The sequence below is a fragment of a genome, unplaced genomic scaffold, assembly GCF_019419815.1.
Source record: "Pyrus x bretschneideri cultivar Hongxiangsu unplaced genomic scaffold, Pyrus_bretschneideri_v1 Contig8, whole genome shotgun sequence".
Lineage (NCBI taxonomy): Eukaryota > Viridiplantae > Streptophyta > Magnoliopsida > Rosales > Rosaceae > Pyrus > Pyrus x bretschneideri.
Window position 1 is genome coordinate 9741516 of NW_025999820.1, and position 15265 is coordinate 9756780.

The window sequence follows — 15265 nt, forward strand, 5'->3', positions numbered from 1 at the left end:
GATGTGGATTTGGGTTAATATACACAAGGGGAATCATAATTTGGTATTGGAATCGCCATCTAAGAAAATCGGCTCTAAAACTTTTAACTTATAAATGAAGAAAAATATTACTAAACTTTATGACTGATGACGGAAATTCTATTTCAAATAACTAAAAGCGTACCTGAAAATGTTTGACAAAAAAATTAAAAGTATGTTTTAAGGTCTTATTAATGGGATGTATATCAACATTTTAGTGAAGTGGCATGCATGTGTTTCAATAAATAATTGAGATGAGATGAGAGAACCATAAACAATACTTGAATTACATGGTGTGAAAAAAGGTTTAAGAAAACTCATGCAGACGCTAAATAATTAACAAATCCTTCTAGTAAGTACCACGAGTGATAAAAATTAAAAAATTAAAAAAAAGTCAGCTTAAAGAGATAAAATTATAAGATACGCGTTGAAGCCTACTTTGCAATATAATTATGAGGTAACCATCACGAGGTGATCTAGTAATTGAGGTGAAAGTCAAGTTTGTATTTCACGTATCTGGGAGGGTTCTATTTTTTATGCTGATAAATAACACTATAGTAGTCAAAAGAAGGTTAAAATATCTTTATGAGTTTTCTCAACCCCTAAAAAAGTGGACTACGGCATCTTTGTAACCAGATGGTCCCCTCTTAAGAAAAAAAAAATATGAGGTAAGGAAAGAAAAGAGAACAAGGTCCTTTGCCAAGAAGTCCTCCTATGCATCCCAACATTGATTTTAAGAGCTTTTTTTTTCATAAAAAAATATATTATTGTTCTTCTCGGCTATAAGTCCACTTACAATGTTTAGCTAGATATGGAAAATACATATTTATTTAGAAAAATGGAAGAACCTATATCTCATTGCTCTTATCAACTTCAAGGGGCTGGTCTGGTCAAAATTGAGCAAAGGTTTGGAAACTTCAATCCGAGTTTAAGCAAAGGTTTGGAAACTTCAATCCGAGTTTAACTCCCATAGATATATTGTTTTGTGTTATTGGCTCTGCTTTGGTATAATGTTTGACCCGGGAGGCCAAAAGCACATTGCCATCTTATATGATATCAAGACTGCATGGAAAAAGAAATTAGTTTTACCATTAAAGCGTGGAGACATACCTCCTATATTAAAAAAATATCTCACTACAAAGTCTTATACAAGGACATGTACAAGATGATCGTACAATAAATTTGTAGTTTATCACAATATTATTTTTTAATTTTTCAACATATTAATTAAATTTTGTGAAGAGCCCTAGCTCATCATTTATATATAGTAATTAAAGAAAACTAATATTTTTTACATTGCACAAAAAGATTTCCCTTGATTGATCTGAACAATTTGATATGTTACTCATATATATATATATATATGTTTATTTAAATTACTATAGGTGGTTACACATGTATTAATCGACTGAACAAAAATATGTGTACAACGATTATAAAATTACATGATATTACTAATTTAATTTATTAAAAATAATATTAATAAAAGACAGAGTTGATATTTAATAAAATCAAAATAAAATAAACTAATACACAGCGATGTGACTGGCTCGTCGGAAATTGCTGGAAAGAAATTTAAACCTATCCATAGCAATACGGAAGGGGAACAAAAAAAAAAAAAAAAAACAAAAAGACAACCCTATGCATGTACAGTTGTACATCAGAGTCAATGAAATAGAGATTTATTCTGAATTTTTATGTTCGAAATTTGCATACATGAAGATTTAGACCACTCAGTCTTAATTTTACTATTTTTATTAACTCATTTTACTAATTTATTTTACACTTCAAAACTTAAAAGAGTATAGATATTTTTCTCTCTTAAATAATTCACATCTCTCGATTGACGGGCCTCCAACGTAAAAATCTGGAATAAATCTCATTCCATTACTAGATAAAGCTAAACAATTGTTCAACTTGCAATCCAATCATCAATTTTTTTTTATACAATATTGAAAGTTGATCAATTAATTAAAAAATTTAAGCAAAAAAATCAATAAATAAATTGGAAATTTCCGCGTTATAACATGGAAAGTGGCAACCAAGCGTTCAAAAAAACTCAGTGTTTGCTACGCCGAAAAAATAAAAAATTGAAAATTATAAACAAATAAAGAGATGCGCGCATTTGCTGAAGAACTTAATTAATGCTGCTCAGGAATCACCTCTCGCCATTTGGAATCGTCTCAACAATTTCACATGAGTGAGTGTGCAACGACGTCGTCTCCTGCTTCTTCCAGCTGCCACATGAGGCTGAAGCAGCTGACAGCTGGCGCGGCGGCTCTGCTGCTGCTTTTTCTCTTGCCGGCGGCAGCTTTCTCCGACGCCCAGCGACTCCAAACCTCTCACAACGTGTTCGGCCCCTTCGACCAATCGTATTACAGCAAGTTCGCAGTGCTCCAGCCGGCGACGATCAGCAACGATGCGCTCCAGATCACGCCGGACTCCGCCGGAAACTTCACCCTCAACAACCGCTCAGGTAGAATCTTCTACAACCACTCTTTCACGCTCTGGGAAGATTCAGGTTCAAATTCTTCCGATTCCGCAGCAAACGGAAGCCACGTGGCGTCTTTCAATTCGTCGTTCCTGATTAACGTCTTTCGTCCCAACAGCTCCGCCATCCCGGGCGAGGGCCTGGCGTTCCTCATCGCGCCGGATATGACCCTCCCGGTGGCCAGTCACGGCCAATACCTCGGTTTGACCAACGCCACCACCGACGGCGATCCCAATAACCACCTTCTCGCCGTCGAGCTCGACACATTTAAACAAAGTTTCGACCCGGACGACAACCACATGGGTATCAACATCAATTCAATCCGGTCCAACAAGACCGTTTCGCTCTCGGATCTGGGTATCCAGATCTCGCCGTCCGATACCCGATTTTACATGGTCTGGATCGAATACGGAGGCGATTCGCACCGGTTGGACGTGTACATGGCCGAGCAGCAAAAGGACCAACAGACGAACGGGTTCGTCATCGAGCCCAGGCCCACAAGCCCAATCCTAACCAAGAACAACATCAACCTCAAGGACATTGTGAAACAGCAATCTTACTTCGGTTTTGCCGCTTCGACCGGAACCGCGATCGAGCTGAACTGTGTGCTGAAGTGGAATCTGACGGTGGAGCTTCTGCCAGGTGGCAAGGGTGCGGATGGCAAAACGGGGTTGAAGATTGGGCTGGGGGTGGGCGTGGGCGTGCCCGCGGCGGCGCTGATGCTGTTGGGTCTGGGCGGGTTGGGGTATTACTTGTACAAGCGGCGGAAGGCGGCGGCGTCGGACGAGAATATTTTGGGGGCGCTGAAGAGTCTTCCGGGCACTCCGAGGGAGTTTAGTTTCAAGGAGTTGAAGAAGGCGACGAACAACTTCGACGAGAGGCACAAGTTGGGTCAGGGCGGATATGGGGTGGTGTATAGAGGTGTGCTGCCCAAAGAGAATTTGGAGGTGGCGGTGAAGAAATTTTCCCGGGATAATCTCCAGGGTAAAGACGACTTTTTGGCTGAGCTCACCATTATCAACCGCCTCCGCCACAAGCATCTCGTCCGATTACTTGGTAAGTTACCAATCCCATCTTATTTACTTTGTTTATTTTTTTTTAATCGTTTTGATATTTGGGTTGGATTTTGAAGCCAAGTAAAACGGTAGACTTAAGTCATTTAAAAAATTAAATGTGATAGTTTCTTTTTTACTGTGAACAAAGAAAAGATTAGATGGGGCTAAAACCGCCACATCAGTTATTTAACAAATTCGTGCAATAACTTGGTGTTTCTGACGTTACTAATTTTCATTGCAAATATAATTGATTATAAACTTTTAATAGAAAATAAAATTGGAGGGCACCAACATTAAGGTAGGAGGAGGTTGAAATACTTTAATAAGTTTTATTGAAAACGTAAACTAATGTGGCCATTAGCTAGTTCCTTTAAAAAAAAACATTAAGTCAATTTAATGCTTTTGGTTGCTTTAGCTGTATTTTTTTTATTAAAAAGTTCGTTTTGATAATTATTTTAATTTTCGGTCATTAATTTTAAATATTAATTTCTTTAACCATATATTATAACGTCATTGGGTTGTACGTACTAGTATGGAGTTTTGCTTTCATCATCAATAATGTAAATACAATTCTCAATATGACAACGTGTCACATTGAATATGAATCTAGCATGACCAAAATTAGTGATTTAATTAAACCTTTATTTTTTTGTCAATGATCTAACTTCAAGATTAGGATTGGTCTGTGCAAGTATGAATTTATTAACTTGGATTAATGATTATGATTGCAAATTATTTAGTGGGTCCGGGATGGAGCCTGAATCTAGCCTAATCCTCATTGGACCAAAATTGAATGAAATCCGAATTGTCTCACCCAACAACGGCTGGCCCATGTTCGGTGGCGCACGCCGTGTCGTTTTCTGCTCTATTTCTATTTTCTGGGTAGGCACGATTGCCGCGGACCAATTCTTTGTCTCTTATTCTTATATGCCAATTAGGACTAACGAATATTTAGCACATGCGTATGCCAACTCCCAAAGTCCACGGTCAATGATTGTGCCACTTATAGAATTCAGAATCTTTCTGGATCTCTCGTTCTGAAGCCGGTTGGATCGAAAAATTCGGACCGAGAAGGAGAGAGTGACTCAGACTTTTTAGTTTGTGTGAGGTGGATCGATGGATGGGCTAATGGGGATGTAAAATTTAAAATGAGTGGTCCGATTTTCTTGATTCGTCGACTTTGGACGGCGAGATTCAGCGAAGATCTCGATTGGTAATTATAGTTATCATCTCACATTCAACTAAGAATTTTCCCGAGGAGAATTAGGAAGGTGAAGGTGTACAAATCTGTCTTTGGGTAGAGAAAATTTACGGACTAACAAAATGAATTTACAATAATGCCCAAATGTGTTACTATTTGACATGGTTAATTGTTGATACAACTTGTTATGTTTTCATGTACACATTTTGACACATTAAAAACATGCAGGATGGTGCCACAAAAATGGAATGCTACTCATAGTCTACGAGTTCATGCCCAACGGCAGCTTGGACAACCACCTATTTGGCGAGACGGAAACTGCCACCCTAGGCTGGAGCCAGAGATACAAAATTGTCGCCGGAGTGGCCTCCGCCCTACACTACCTCCACAACGAGTACGACCAACGAGTAGTCCACAGAGACCTAAAGGCTAGCAACATAATGCTAGACTCTAACTTCAACTCTCGCCTCGGGGACTTCGGCCTCGCGCGTGCCCTGGACAACGAGAAGACCTCGTACGCTGAGCTCGAGGGTGTCCCAGGCACGATGGGGTACATAGCCCCCGAGTGCTTCCACACGGGGAAAGCCACGTGCGAGTCCGACATCTACGGGTTCGGGGCCGTGATTCTAGAAGTCGTGTGCGGGCAGCGGCCGTGGACCAAAATGGGAGGGTTCCAATTCGTTGTGGATTGGGTTTGGTCATTGCATAGAGAAGGGCGCGTGTTGGATGCCGTCGATCAGAGGCTGGGAAATGATTACGTGGCGGGGGAAGGCGAGAGGCTTTTACTTCTTGGGCTGGCCTGCATGCACCCGATCGCGGGCGAGAGGCCCAAGACCCAAACCATTATCCAAATCATTTCCGGGTCAGTTCCGGTGCCCCGAGTCCCGCCTTTTAAACCCGCTTTCGTGTGGCCCTCCAGCAATATGCCTGAGGGAGTGAGTAGCACAGCAAACACAGTGAATACGACGTCGTCCTGGCCCCTTGAGATCTCGGTGTCGGATACTTCGGAGTGGACCCCACCGTACGACAGCCAAGATAGCAATGGAGGAACAAGACGACATAGTGACAGCTTCTCCTTGCTTTAAGATTCTTGTTTTGTCGTTACTCATTAATCTCACGTTCTCCCATTTTATTTATTTTACCTTTTTTTTTAAATTAAAAAAAAATAAAAGAAATTTCTTTGTTTTTTGCTTGAGAGATTTCCTAGTTTTAATTTTGTTATATTTTCTATTGTGTTTTCACCGAAGGTGCCTTGTTCATGTGTAAGTTTGTATATTTTGTCTCAATATTTATAAGTATATAGATTTTGTTTTATTTTCTTTTTAGGGTCTATTTTAATAGTTATTTTAGTTTTCAGTGTTAAATTATTGACGATATATAGTGTTATTGATAATATATAAATATTGTTATGTTGCATGTAATACATATTGTGTTTTGCTTACATCATCAATAATGCAAGAATAATTGTCATATGTTCACATTGAATACGAAACTAGCATGACCATAACCAACACTAATAATTTAATTAAGCCTTTATACTCAATGATTTAATTAATTAAAACTTAGGATTTGTTTATGCAAGTTAGTCTATAATTATTAACGATATATAACGTTATAATACGTATTGTGTTTTGCTTACATCATCAATAATCCAAGAACAATTATCATATGTTCACATTGAATACGAAACTAGCATGACCATAACCAACACTAATGATTTAATTAAGCCTTTATGGTCAATGATTTAATTAATTAAAACTTAGGATTTGTTTATGCAAGTATGACCGTTTAACTTGATTATCATTGGCTTGCCTAATCCTCATTGGACCAAAAGCATATAGGTACCACCGTTTGGCATGGGACGGAATGCAATGGGACGGAACGTGCTCTTCCCACGTTTGGTGTGTCAAAAAGAGTGGGACGCATTGCCTCGTGCAACGGATTTTAATCAAATTTTTGCTCCACCCTCATCCCTAGAATGGACTTGTTCCAACCCATGGAACACAAAATTATAAATTTTTGGACAACAATACCCCTTATTTTTTCATTAATTTCATTGTCAATCCCCTCTCTCCCTCTCTTCTCCTCCTCCTCCACCATAAATCCAGCAACCCGACCATGACTTCTCCACCTTTTTCCCCATAGGACGACTTCATCCTCCTTCTCCAATCGGCCACAAAGCTAACCTAATCCCAGTAAACCCACTCGGACCCAACCCTGCATTCATCCTCCCTGGTGGTCCACTACAAAACCGTAGCCCTCCACCGCACCGCACCAAATTAAACTGGTCTTAATGGGTTCCTATTAAAAATCCAATGAATTGATTTGCCACCTCGTTTACATAATGCATATTGTAGACACAAAAAAAATATATTCCCACCGAAACCATAGGTTTTCTCTCCTTCAATACACGACTTGCCTTCAAAACCAAATTGTTGGGTTGAATGACTAATCTAAGATCCAAACCATGTCACCATTGTTCTTTCAATGAGCAATCCCAAAGTTTTTAACAAATTGTAAGACCGAAGAAACCTCCACTAGAAAGTAAAACCAGAAAGAACAGAGAGATTATCTGAACAAATCTGGATTAACCAGTTCAATTAGGCAACACTATAATTTTAAATTACTTATTTCAATATATTATATAATCTCTGTAAATACAATTATTGGCATTAGGCTCACTTCTCTCTGGTGCCACATTAGCAAACTTAGGAGGGGGTGCGCATAAGTGCAAGGGCTTCACCAGCTTGTAGTTTTGTGGAGAGTCTGAGCTTTCTGTAATCTTCGTAAGTAAAAGGAACGTAAAGTCGAGGGTGCTCGGAATCCACAAACTCCGCCGGAGCTTCCAATATTGCCTCCTTCTTCGGTCCCAAGAGGAATGTAGCGATCGAAATTCGAATTGTTGCCTCCTTGCATTGTACTTTATGCTTCACATTGCACAACCTCCCATTGCTCCATGCCTTAACATAAAGATATCAACATAAGAAATATGCACAAATGCAACATGTTAAAAAGAATTGGAGTGACACTAAACAGACAATAAGGTACCTTAGCAACATCCCCTAGATTAACAAGAAGAGTGCCTGGGCAAGGATCAACGGCTACAAAGGCACCGGATTTGTCCATCACTTCCAAACCACCGACACCTTCATCGTCTTGAAGAATGGTTAGAAATCCTGAGTCTGTGTGTAATTGTACACCAGAGGATCCAACTGATTCAGGAGTGAAGTTGTACTTGTTTATCCTGAACTGGCAGGGCCACCCCTTGAGATAATCACTATCAGCCAACCCTAAACTCTTTGCCAACCTTTGCCCTATATCCACAATCTGCTCATACACTGCTTGAGCATACTTCTCTATCACCTCTCTGCTCAATTAGTAACGAAAACAAAATTTAAGACAAGTTTTTCTACTATGCATCAACGCAGTACATTGCTCAAATTAACGACTATATTTAAATGTGCTAGATGAAACCGTCGTATATAACATTATGCTAAAACACAATATAACATGTGTGGTAACTTTTGTTTTTGTGCTTTTAACTATTGACGAGTCCCAATCGACATGATCTATTAAGGTTGTAATTTTTTCTTCATTCAATAGTAGTCGTCGAATGAGAATTAGAGTTTAGAGTTTCGAGTTTAGGGTTGACATGTAGACCAAATAAAATAGAGTAATGCTATGGAGACTAAGTTTGCAAATTAAATGACATGTCACCAATAGAAAATAAGCACGTTTATCAACATTTAAGTAATAATCTAATTATCAACTTCTATGTCATGTAGTTTACAAAATTTAGTCTATAAATTTAGTCCCCTAGTATCACTCAATAAAATATATGCTTATTGATTAATCTAGAGATTAATGCTCTAACATTCTTTTCACTCAACAACCATCGTTTTGACTTCAACAGAATTAAGCGACACTAAACCAAATAATCACACGGATTATTAAGGTTGTGTTTTCTTATTTTCACTAAGCTAAAATGTAATCAAATTACTGATACTAAGTAGAAAACTAGTAAAATTATCAGAAAATCAAAAGCTAACCTCTGGTAGGAAGAAGCATTCAACTGAGAGCAAAAGGTGTCGACAGCCTGACCCGATCCCAAGTCGTAGAGCCCCAAAGCTTCGTAGAGAGGGTTGACTTTGCTGGGAGCCATGTATCCACTGCCCGCTATCACATCCTTGTTCTGCTTCTTGATCTCCATGGGCAGGTCCAGCAAAGATCTGACCACTGATTTCATCTCCGACATCAAAGCCGGTGGGATCATGTGGTTCACAAGCCTGAAGCATCCCCATGTCTCTGATGCTTCCCTCAGCTTCCTGTACTCTTCTGCTTCTGGAAATTTTTTCAGATCAATGGCTGGGATTGTCCTGCAATCTTCCTCTCCTTCTCCCATTTCTGAATTGTGGGTTTGTGTTTTTTTCATCTCCCTTTTTTATTTTTTTATTTTTTTAACAGAAAGAAAGAATCAAACTTGAGCTTCGAACAAAAGTGAATACTACGAGCCTTCCGAACTCCCCTTTTTATTTGGACATTTGGATCGGATTGTTCATTTGGGATTGAATGAGTGTACCATACGCATTTATTTTTGACTAATTAAGGGGTCGGCAAGAACAAAAAGATTAGCACGTCATTCATGTGAGAAGAAATTTTTGAGTCCGACCGTTTATGCAGCCACACGAACAAAATTAGGACGTTGTCTGTGGTTTTGTGTACTTTGGACCCACTCGTGGTCCCACCCGTCTGAGAAAAGTCGTATGCGGTCGGTTTTCCAGAAGAATTCCTCCGGCAGTTCGCTTTCGGCCGAGAAATTAGGCAACATAATATGAAAGGAAACAAGATTAATGTAAATCCTCTATCATCAAATTTTTTTTTTTTTTTTTTGGGTCGGAAAAAATCATCATCAGCATGCACTTTCAATTATCTAGTCTTCAGTTAATAAATTCATCATCTAATATATATAATTCGATATAATAGTCTCTGTTTTCTACAACATATATGACCGTTAGATGGCGAATATGTTAAACAAATACATGTACAATAGTTAATTCCTTAATTTGGAGGGCAGAGAAAATTGCAATATACATTTACTTTGTAGTGCATATAGCTAAAGGGGATTAAAAGCACTCCTTTTTCGAATATTTCAGGTATACATGCGTTAAATGTCATTAATGCTAGTTATACCACATTTTATGACAAATATGCAATATGTGATATGCCTGATATATAGATGTTTACAAAATGGTAATCAAGTGTCACTAGACTAAATAATTATTGCGGGTCTTGAGGTTGAAGTAGGAACCTAAACTTTGGTGGGAAGAGGTATATAACGCCTAACGGAGAGCAAAAGCTATGAACAGCCTGAGGTGAGGCCAAGTCATAGAGACCCAAAGATTCATAAAATGGGTTGAGTTTGCTTGGTGCTATGTAGCCAGCTAAGTCTTTGCCACCTTTGTTCTGCTTCTTGATCTCCATATGGGCAGGTCAAGCAAAGATCTGACCACACATTTCATCTCTGACATCAGAGCCAATGGGATCCTGTGGTTCACAAGCCTGAAGCAACCGCATGCCTTTGATGCTTCCCTCAGTTTCCTGTACTCTTCTTTATCTGGAAAATTTTGCAGATTAATGGCTGGGATTGTCTTGCAGTCCTCGTCACCATCTCCCATATTTTTCTTCGGATTTGTGGGTTTTATTTTGCTTTCTCCTTTCTATCATAGGCTCTCATATACTAATTATAGCAAAGATTAATTAAGTGATTTGGCAAAGAACAAACAATTAGCAATGCTAATTATCATGTGATGGTTCACTTGTATTGCATGCATGTAGCAACACCAATCATGTGATGGTTCAATGACGAGATTGGCTTGGTAATGCATTTCTTATAGCAACACCAATCATGTGTTGTTTCAGTTATAGAATTAGCTTGGAATACTGTCACTGTGGCGGTGGCATCGCTAGCTCATGGAACTTTGCCTCCAAGAGCTGGCAGCATGGCACTGTCATTTTTATTTTATTTTTTTTGTCATTTCACTTTGTGTTAACTGGGATAAAATCTGAGTGACCGTATTTTCTTTGAAGCAAAAATATGAAGAAAACAAGTACGAAAGACGAGGACGAAATTTCGCCAACTACAAGTTACAAATAAAATTACTGCACAACTTACATCCTCCTAAAACAGTAACAACCTTTTTTCCAACCACAAGTTTCGCCAAACTAGTTTTCTGCGGAAAGTTAGATGGAATGGCGGCCATCTCCTCTACCTTTCACCGGTCGCTCATCCTGAATTTCTTCCAAATCTTCATCGGCTCCTTTCTTGCCTGCTTGTTCTTTCCAATATGCAACCAACTTCTTCAGCCGCCTGATCTCTTTTGAAGAAACGTTTTTGCTTGGATCATTCACGATTGATCGTACTCTTAATGCATATATGTGTGTGTGTGTGTATTTGAATTTAGCATAAAGGTGGGAAGAAATAGATTCATTACCAATTTATGATAGGTTATATAAAATTACCTCAATTATGAATTGCATCACAATCTCATATTTAATGTTTGAAATATTGCAATATCGTATCTCAATTTATGAATTTGTGGTAATGTCAAACTTTCGTTAATTAATCTGTTGATTTGACTGTTAAATGATCACGTAACAAATATAGGATCATATTTTAATGATGTGAAAACCATTTTCTTTTGTTGCAAATTTGTTTTGGGCTTTTTTTGGTTGGTAATGAATTTTACCTTGTTTCCAAAAAAAAGAAAGAAAAAGACCATTTAGATAAAAAATAATAATAATAAATTAATAAAAAGTTACTTTTATGCCAAAAAAAAGGGTTAAATAAAGAGGAGCAGCCCACCCCAACCAAACCATCCATCCTCACCTTTCTTCCCCCTCCATCCGCCCCCCTTTCCTTCCTTCACCACTAAAACCACAGCACCGCGCCTTCTCCGACACCCCTATTCCGCCATCGTCCACAAACTACAAGGCCTACGCTTCACCAACCTTGTCCTCTCTGCAACCACGCCAAGCTCGACCTCACCCGCCAAGCCAACGTCGAGTCCTTCTTCGCCGCCGAGAAACCCCAATTCTTGATCCCGCCGTCGCGGCGGCATTCACGCCAACACCACGTACCCGACATATTTCATCGCCGTAAATCTCCAGAACCAGACCAACGTCATGGTTGCTTCTTTGTTAAAGGAGAAGCCTGCTTCTTTGTTGAACACTGCCAGGTTGCTGCTTTGTGCTTTTGCTTCGTAAAGGAAAAGAGAAATTGGAGATCTACTAATAAAAGTGGGCGATGGCGGTGTTCGGTGGCTGGTGCGGAGAAGATGAGCCATAAGCCAATATCTTTAATTTTTCATGTACCAACTGCGTTTTAAATTGAATTTTCTGAAATTTTAACATTTTTTAAATAGTTAAATTTTGTTAATTTATTGCTATTTAATTAATGTTTTAATCTAGTTGGATGAGGAGTGGGTCTCGTATATTGAGCATTTAAAATTTGCAACAAATTTGTAGGATGATAATTGACATTGCAATGTTAAAACATGAGATTGTAGTCATAATTGAGGTAATTTTGTATAACTTACCCAAAAATTAACATTAAAGAAAAATATGAAGTTAGAAGAAAATAAACATAAATACGATAATATCACATCATCACATAACCATTTTGGTCATTTTATATTTTTATATAAAAGTTTACTAAACACTTAAACACTTTTACAATTAAAATTTACCAAACATTTTGCTGCTTTATTTTATAATTATTTATACTTGCAATACAATGAGAGCAGTTTTTTTAAAAGCATGAGAATATCAAACTAGCCCTTAGGAGGAGGTGCGTACGAGTGCAAGGGCTTCACCAGCATGCAGGTTTGCGGAGAATCTTAGCTTTCTGTAATCTTCATAAGTAAAGGGAACGTAAAGTCGAGGGTGCTCAGAGTCCACCAATTCTGGAGGAGCTTCCACTACTGCTCCCTCATCTGGTCCACGTTGGAATGAAGCGATCGAAACTCGAATTCTCGCCTCCCGGAATTGGACTCTGTGCTTCACATTGCACAACCTTCCATTGCTCCATGCCTTAAAATTAACAACATAAGGAAATATGCACAAATGAAACATGTTACAAACTTGTAGAATTTGAGGGACGCTAAACAGACAATATATTACCTGAGCGACATCCCCGAGATTAACAAGGAGAGTGCCTGGGCAAGGATCAACAGCTACAAAGGTGCCGGATTTGTCCATCACTTCCAAGCCACCGACAATTTCATCGTCTTGAAGAAGGGCAAGAAATCCTGAGTCTGTGTGTAATCGTAAACCAGTGGATCCAACTGATTCAGAAGTGAAGGTGTACTTGTTTATCCTGAACTGGCAGGGCCACCCTTTGAGGTAATCATTATCAGCCAACCCTAGACTCTCTGCCAATTTCTGCCCCATATCCACAATCTGCTCACACACTGCTTGAGCATACTTCTCTATCACCTCTCTGCTCGATTAGTGATAAAAACAACTTTAAGACGAGTTTTTCTACTATGCATCAACGTATGCAATACATTGCTCAAACTAACGACTAGATTTATATATTCATGATGAAACCATCGTATATAACATTATGCTAAAGCACAATTTAACTTGTGTGAGGAAACTTTTGTTTTGTGTTTTTAACTATTGACAAATGTGACATCCCACATCGCCCAGGAGAGTGATCCTTAAATGTATATTCCCATCCCTACCTAGCATGAGGCCTTTTGGGAGCTCACTGGCTTCGGGTTTCATCGGAACTCCAAAGTTAAGCGAGAAGGGGCCTAGAGCAATCCCATGATGGGTGACTCACTGGAAGTTGCTCGTGAGTTTCCAAAAACAAAACCGTGAGGGAATGGTAAGCCAAAGCGGACAATATCGTGCTACGGTGGTGGAGCGGGCCCGGGAAGTGATATGCCCCGGGCGGGGATGTGACAATTTGGTATTAGAGCCTAACCCTGGTCACAAGTGTACTGACGAGGACGTCGGGCCCCTAAGGGGGGTGGATTGTGACATCCCACATCACCCAGGGAAGTGATTCTTAAATGTATATTCTCATCCCTACCTAGCATGAGGCCTTTTGGGAGCTCACTGGCTCTGGGTTCCATCGAAACTCCGAAGTTAAGTGAGAAGGAGCCTAGAGCAATCCCATGATGGGTGACCCACTGGGAAGTTGCTCGTGAGTTCCCAAAAACAAAACCGTGAGGGAATGGTAAGCCCAAAGCGGACAATATCATGCTACGGTGGTGGAGCGGGCTCGGGAAGTGATACACCCCGGGCGGGGATGTGACAACAAATCACAATCGACACGTTTGTAGATACTTTTGTTTTTATATTTTAAGTCAATTCAGTATATGTTGTTATTTGCAGGTAGGTAACGAGGAATTGTTCCTTAGTTGTAGGGAACCATGTGGCTTTTTTACATAATGAGATTAGAGTTTAGAGCTTCGAGTTCAGGGTTGACATGTAGACCAAATAACATAATGACTATTGACTAATCTAGAGATTAAGGTTCAAACAATCTTGTCATTCAACAATCCTCGTTTGAGATTTGACCTTAGCAAAGACTGAGTTGCATTAGACCAAATAATTATGCGGAGTATTTGGGTTATATTTTCTTGTTTTATCTTAGCTAAAATTTAAGCAATAGTAAAACTATCAGACGATCAAAAGCTAACCTCTGGTAGGAAGAAGCATTTAACTGAGAGCAAAAGCTATCCAAAGCTTGACGCGATCCCAAGTCGTAGAACCCCAAAGATTCAAAGATAGGGTTGTCTATGCTGGGAGCCTGGTATCCACTGCCTGTTATCCCATCCTTGTTCTGCTTCTTGATCTCCATGGGCAGGTCCAGCAAAGATCTGACCACTGATTTCATCTCCGACATCAGAGCCGGTGGGATCATGTAGTTCACAAGCCTGAAGCATCCCCATGTCTCTGATGCTTCCCTCAGCTTCCTGTACTCTTCTGCTTCTGGAAAATTTTTCAGGTCAATGGTTGGGATTGTCCTGCAGTCCTCCTCTCCACCTCCCATTTCTGAATTTTGGGTTTGTTTCTTATAACTCCTCGTTTTTTTTATATAAACAGCGAGAAGGAATCAAACCCGAGACTTCGAATATTTTAACTTTCAAATTCTACTTTTTATTTGGACATTTGCATTGGATTTGTTCATTTGGGATTGAATGACTGTACCATACGCATTTGTTTTTGATTAATTACGGTAACATTGATTAAGGGGTCGGCAAGAAGAATAAGATTAGCACGCCTCCCATGTTAATGCAAATCGTCAGCATCATTATTTTTTGCCATAAAATCATCATCAGCATGCACTTTCAATTATCTAGTACTTCTTTTCAATCGTCAGCATCATTTACTTAAGACATTTACCATCTACTCCTCTTTTAGGGACGGCAAAAAAAATCGCAAAAACAAATAGACGATAGACGTTCCTCCCAACCCTTGCAAAATAGA

At 39.3% G+C, this 15265-nt stretch overlaps 3 protein-coding genes across 3 annotated transcripts; 1 reads left to right on the forward strand and 2 right to left on the reverse strand.

Annotated features, from left to right (window-relative positions):
• Positions 1-2040: 2040 nt before the first annotated feature.
• Positions 2041-6084, forward strand: LOC103959130 (probable L-type lectin-domain containing receptor kinase S.5). The gene is made up of 2 exons (XM_018650359.2): positions 2041-3565; positions 4994-6084. The coding sequence occupies exons 1-2, from the start codon at positions 2215-2217 to the stop codon at positions 5848-5850; spliced, it is 2208 nt and encodes a 735-aa protein (XP_018505875.1). The 5' UTR covers positions 2041-2214; the 3' UTR covers positions 5851-6084.
• Positions 6085-7365: 1281 nt separating this feature from the next.
• Positions 7366-9336, reverse strand: LOC103959131 (2-oxoglutarate-dependent dioxygenase DAO-like). Its single transcript, XM_009371480.3, has 3 exons — positions 8815-9336; positions 7814-8132; positions 7366-7725 (listed from the first exon to the last, which is right to left on the reverse strand). Exons 1-3 carry the CDS (start codon positions 9195-9197, stop codon positions 7474-7476), a joined length of 954 nt encoding a protein of 317 aa, XP_009369755.1. The 5' UTR covers positions 9198-9336; the 3' UTR covers positions 7366-7473.
• Positions 9337-12586: 3250 nt separating this feature from the next.
• Positions 12587-14899, reverse strand: LOC103959132 (2-oxoglutarate-dependent dioxygenase DAO-like). The gene is made up of 3 exons (XM_009371481.2): positions 14476-14899; positions 12944-13262; positions 12587-12853 (listed from the first exon to the last, which is right to left on the reverse strand). Exons 1-3 carry the CDS (start codon positions 14826-14828, stop codon positions 12602-12604), a joined length of 924 nt encoding a protein of 307 aa, XP_009369756.2. The 5' UTR covers positions 14829-14899; the 3' UTR covers positions 12587-12601.
• Positions 14900-15265: the final 366 nt, after the last annotated feature.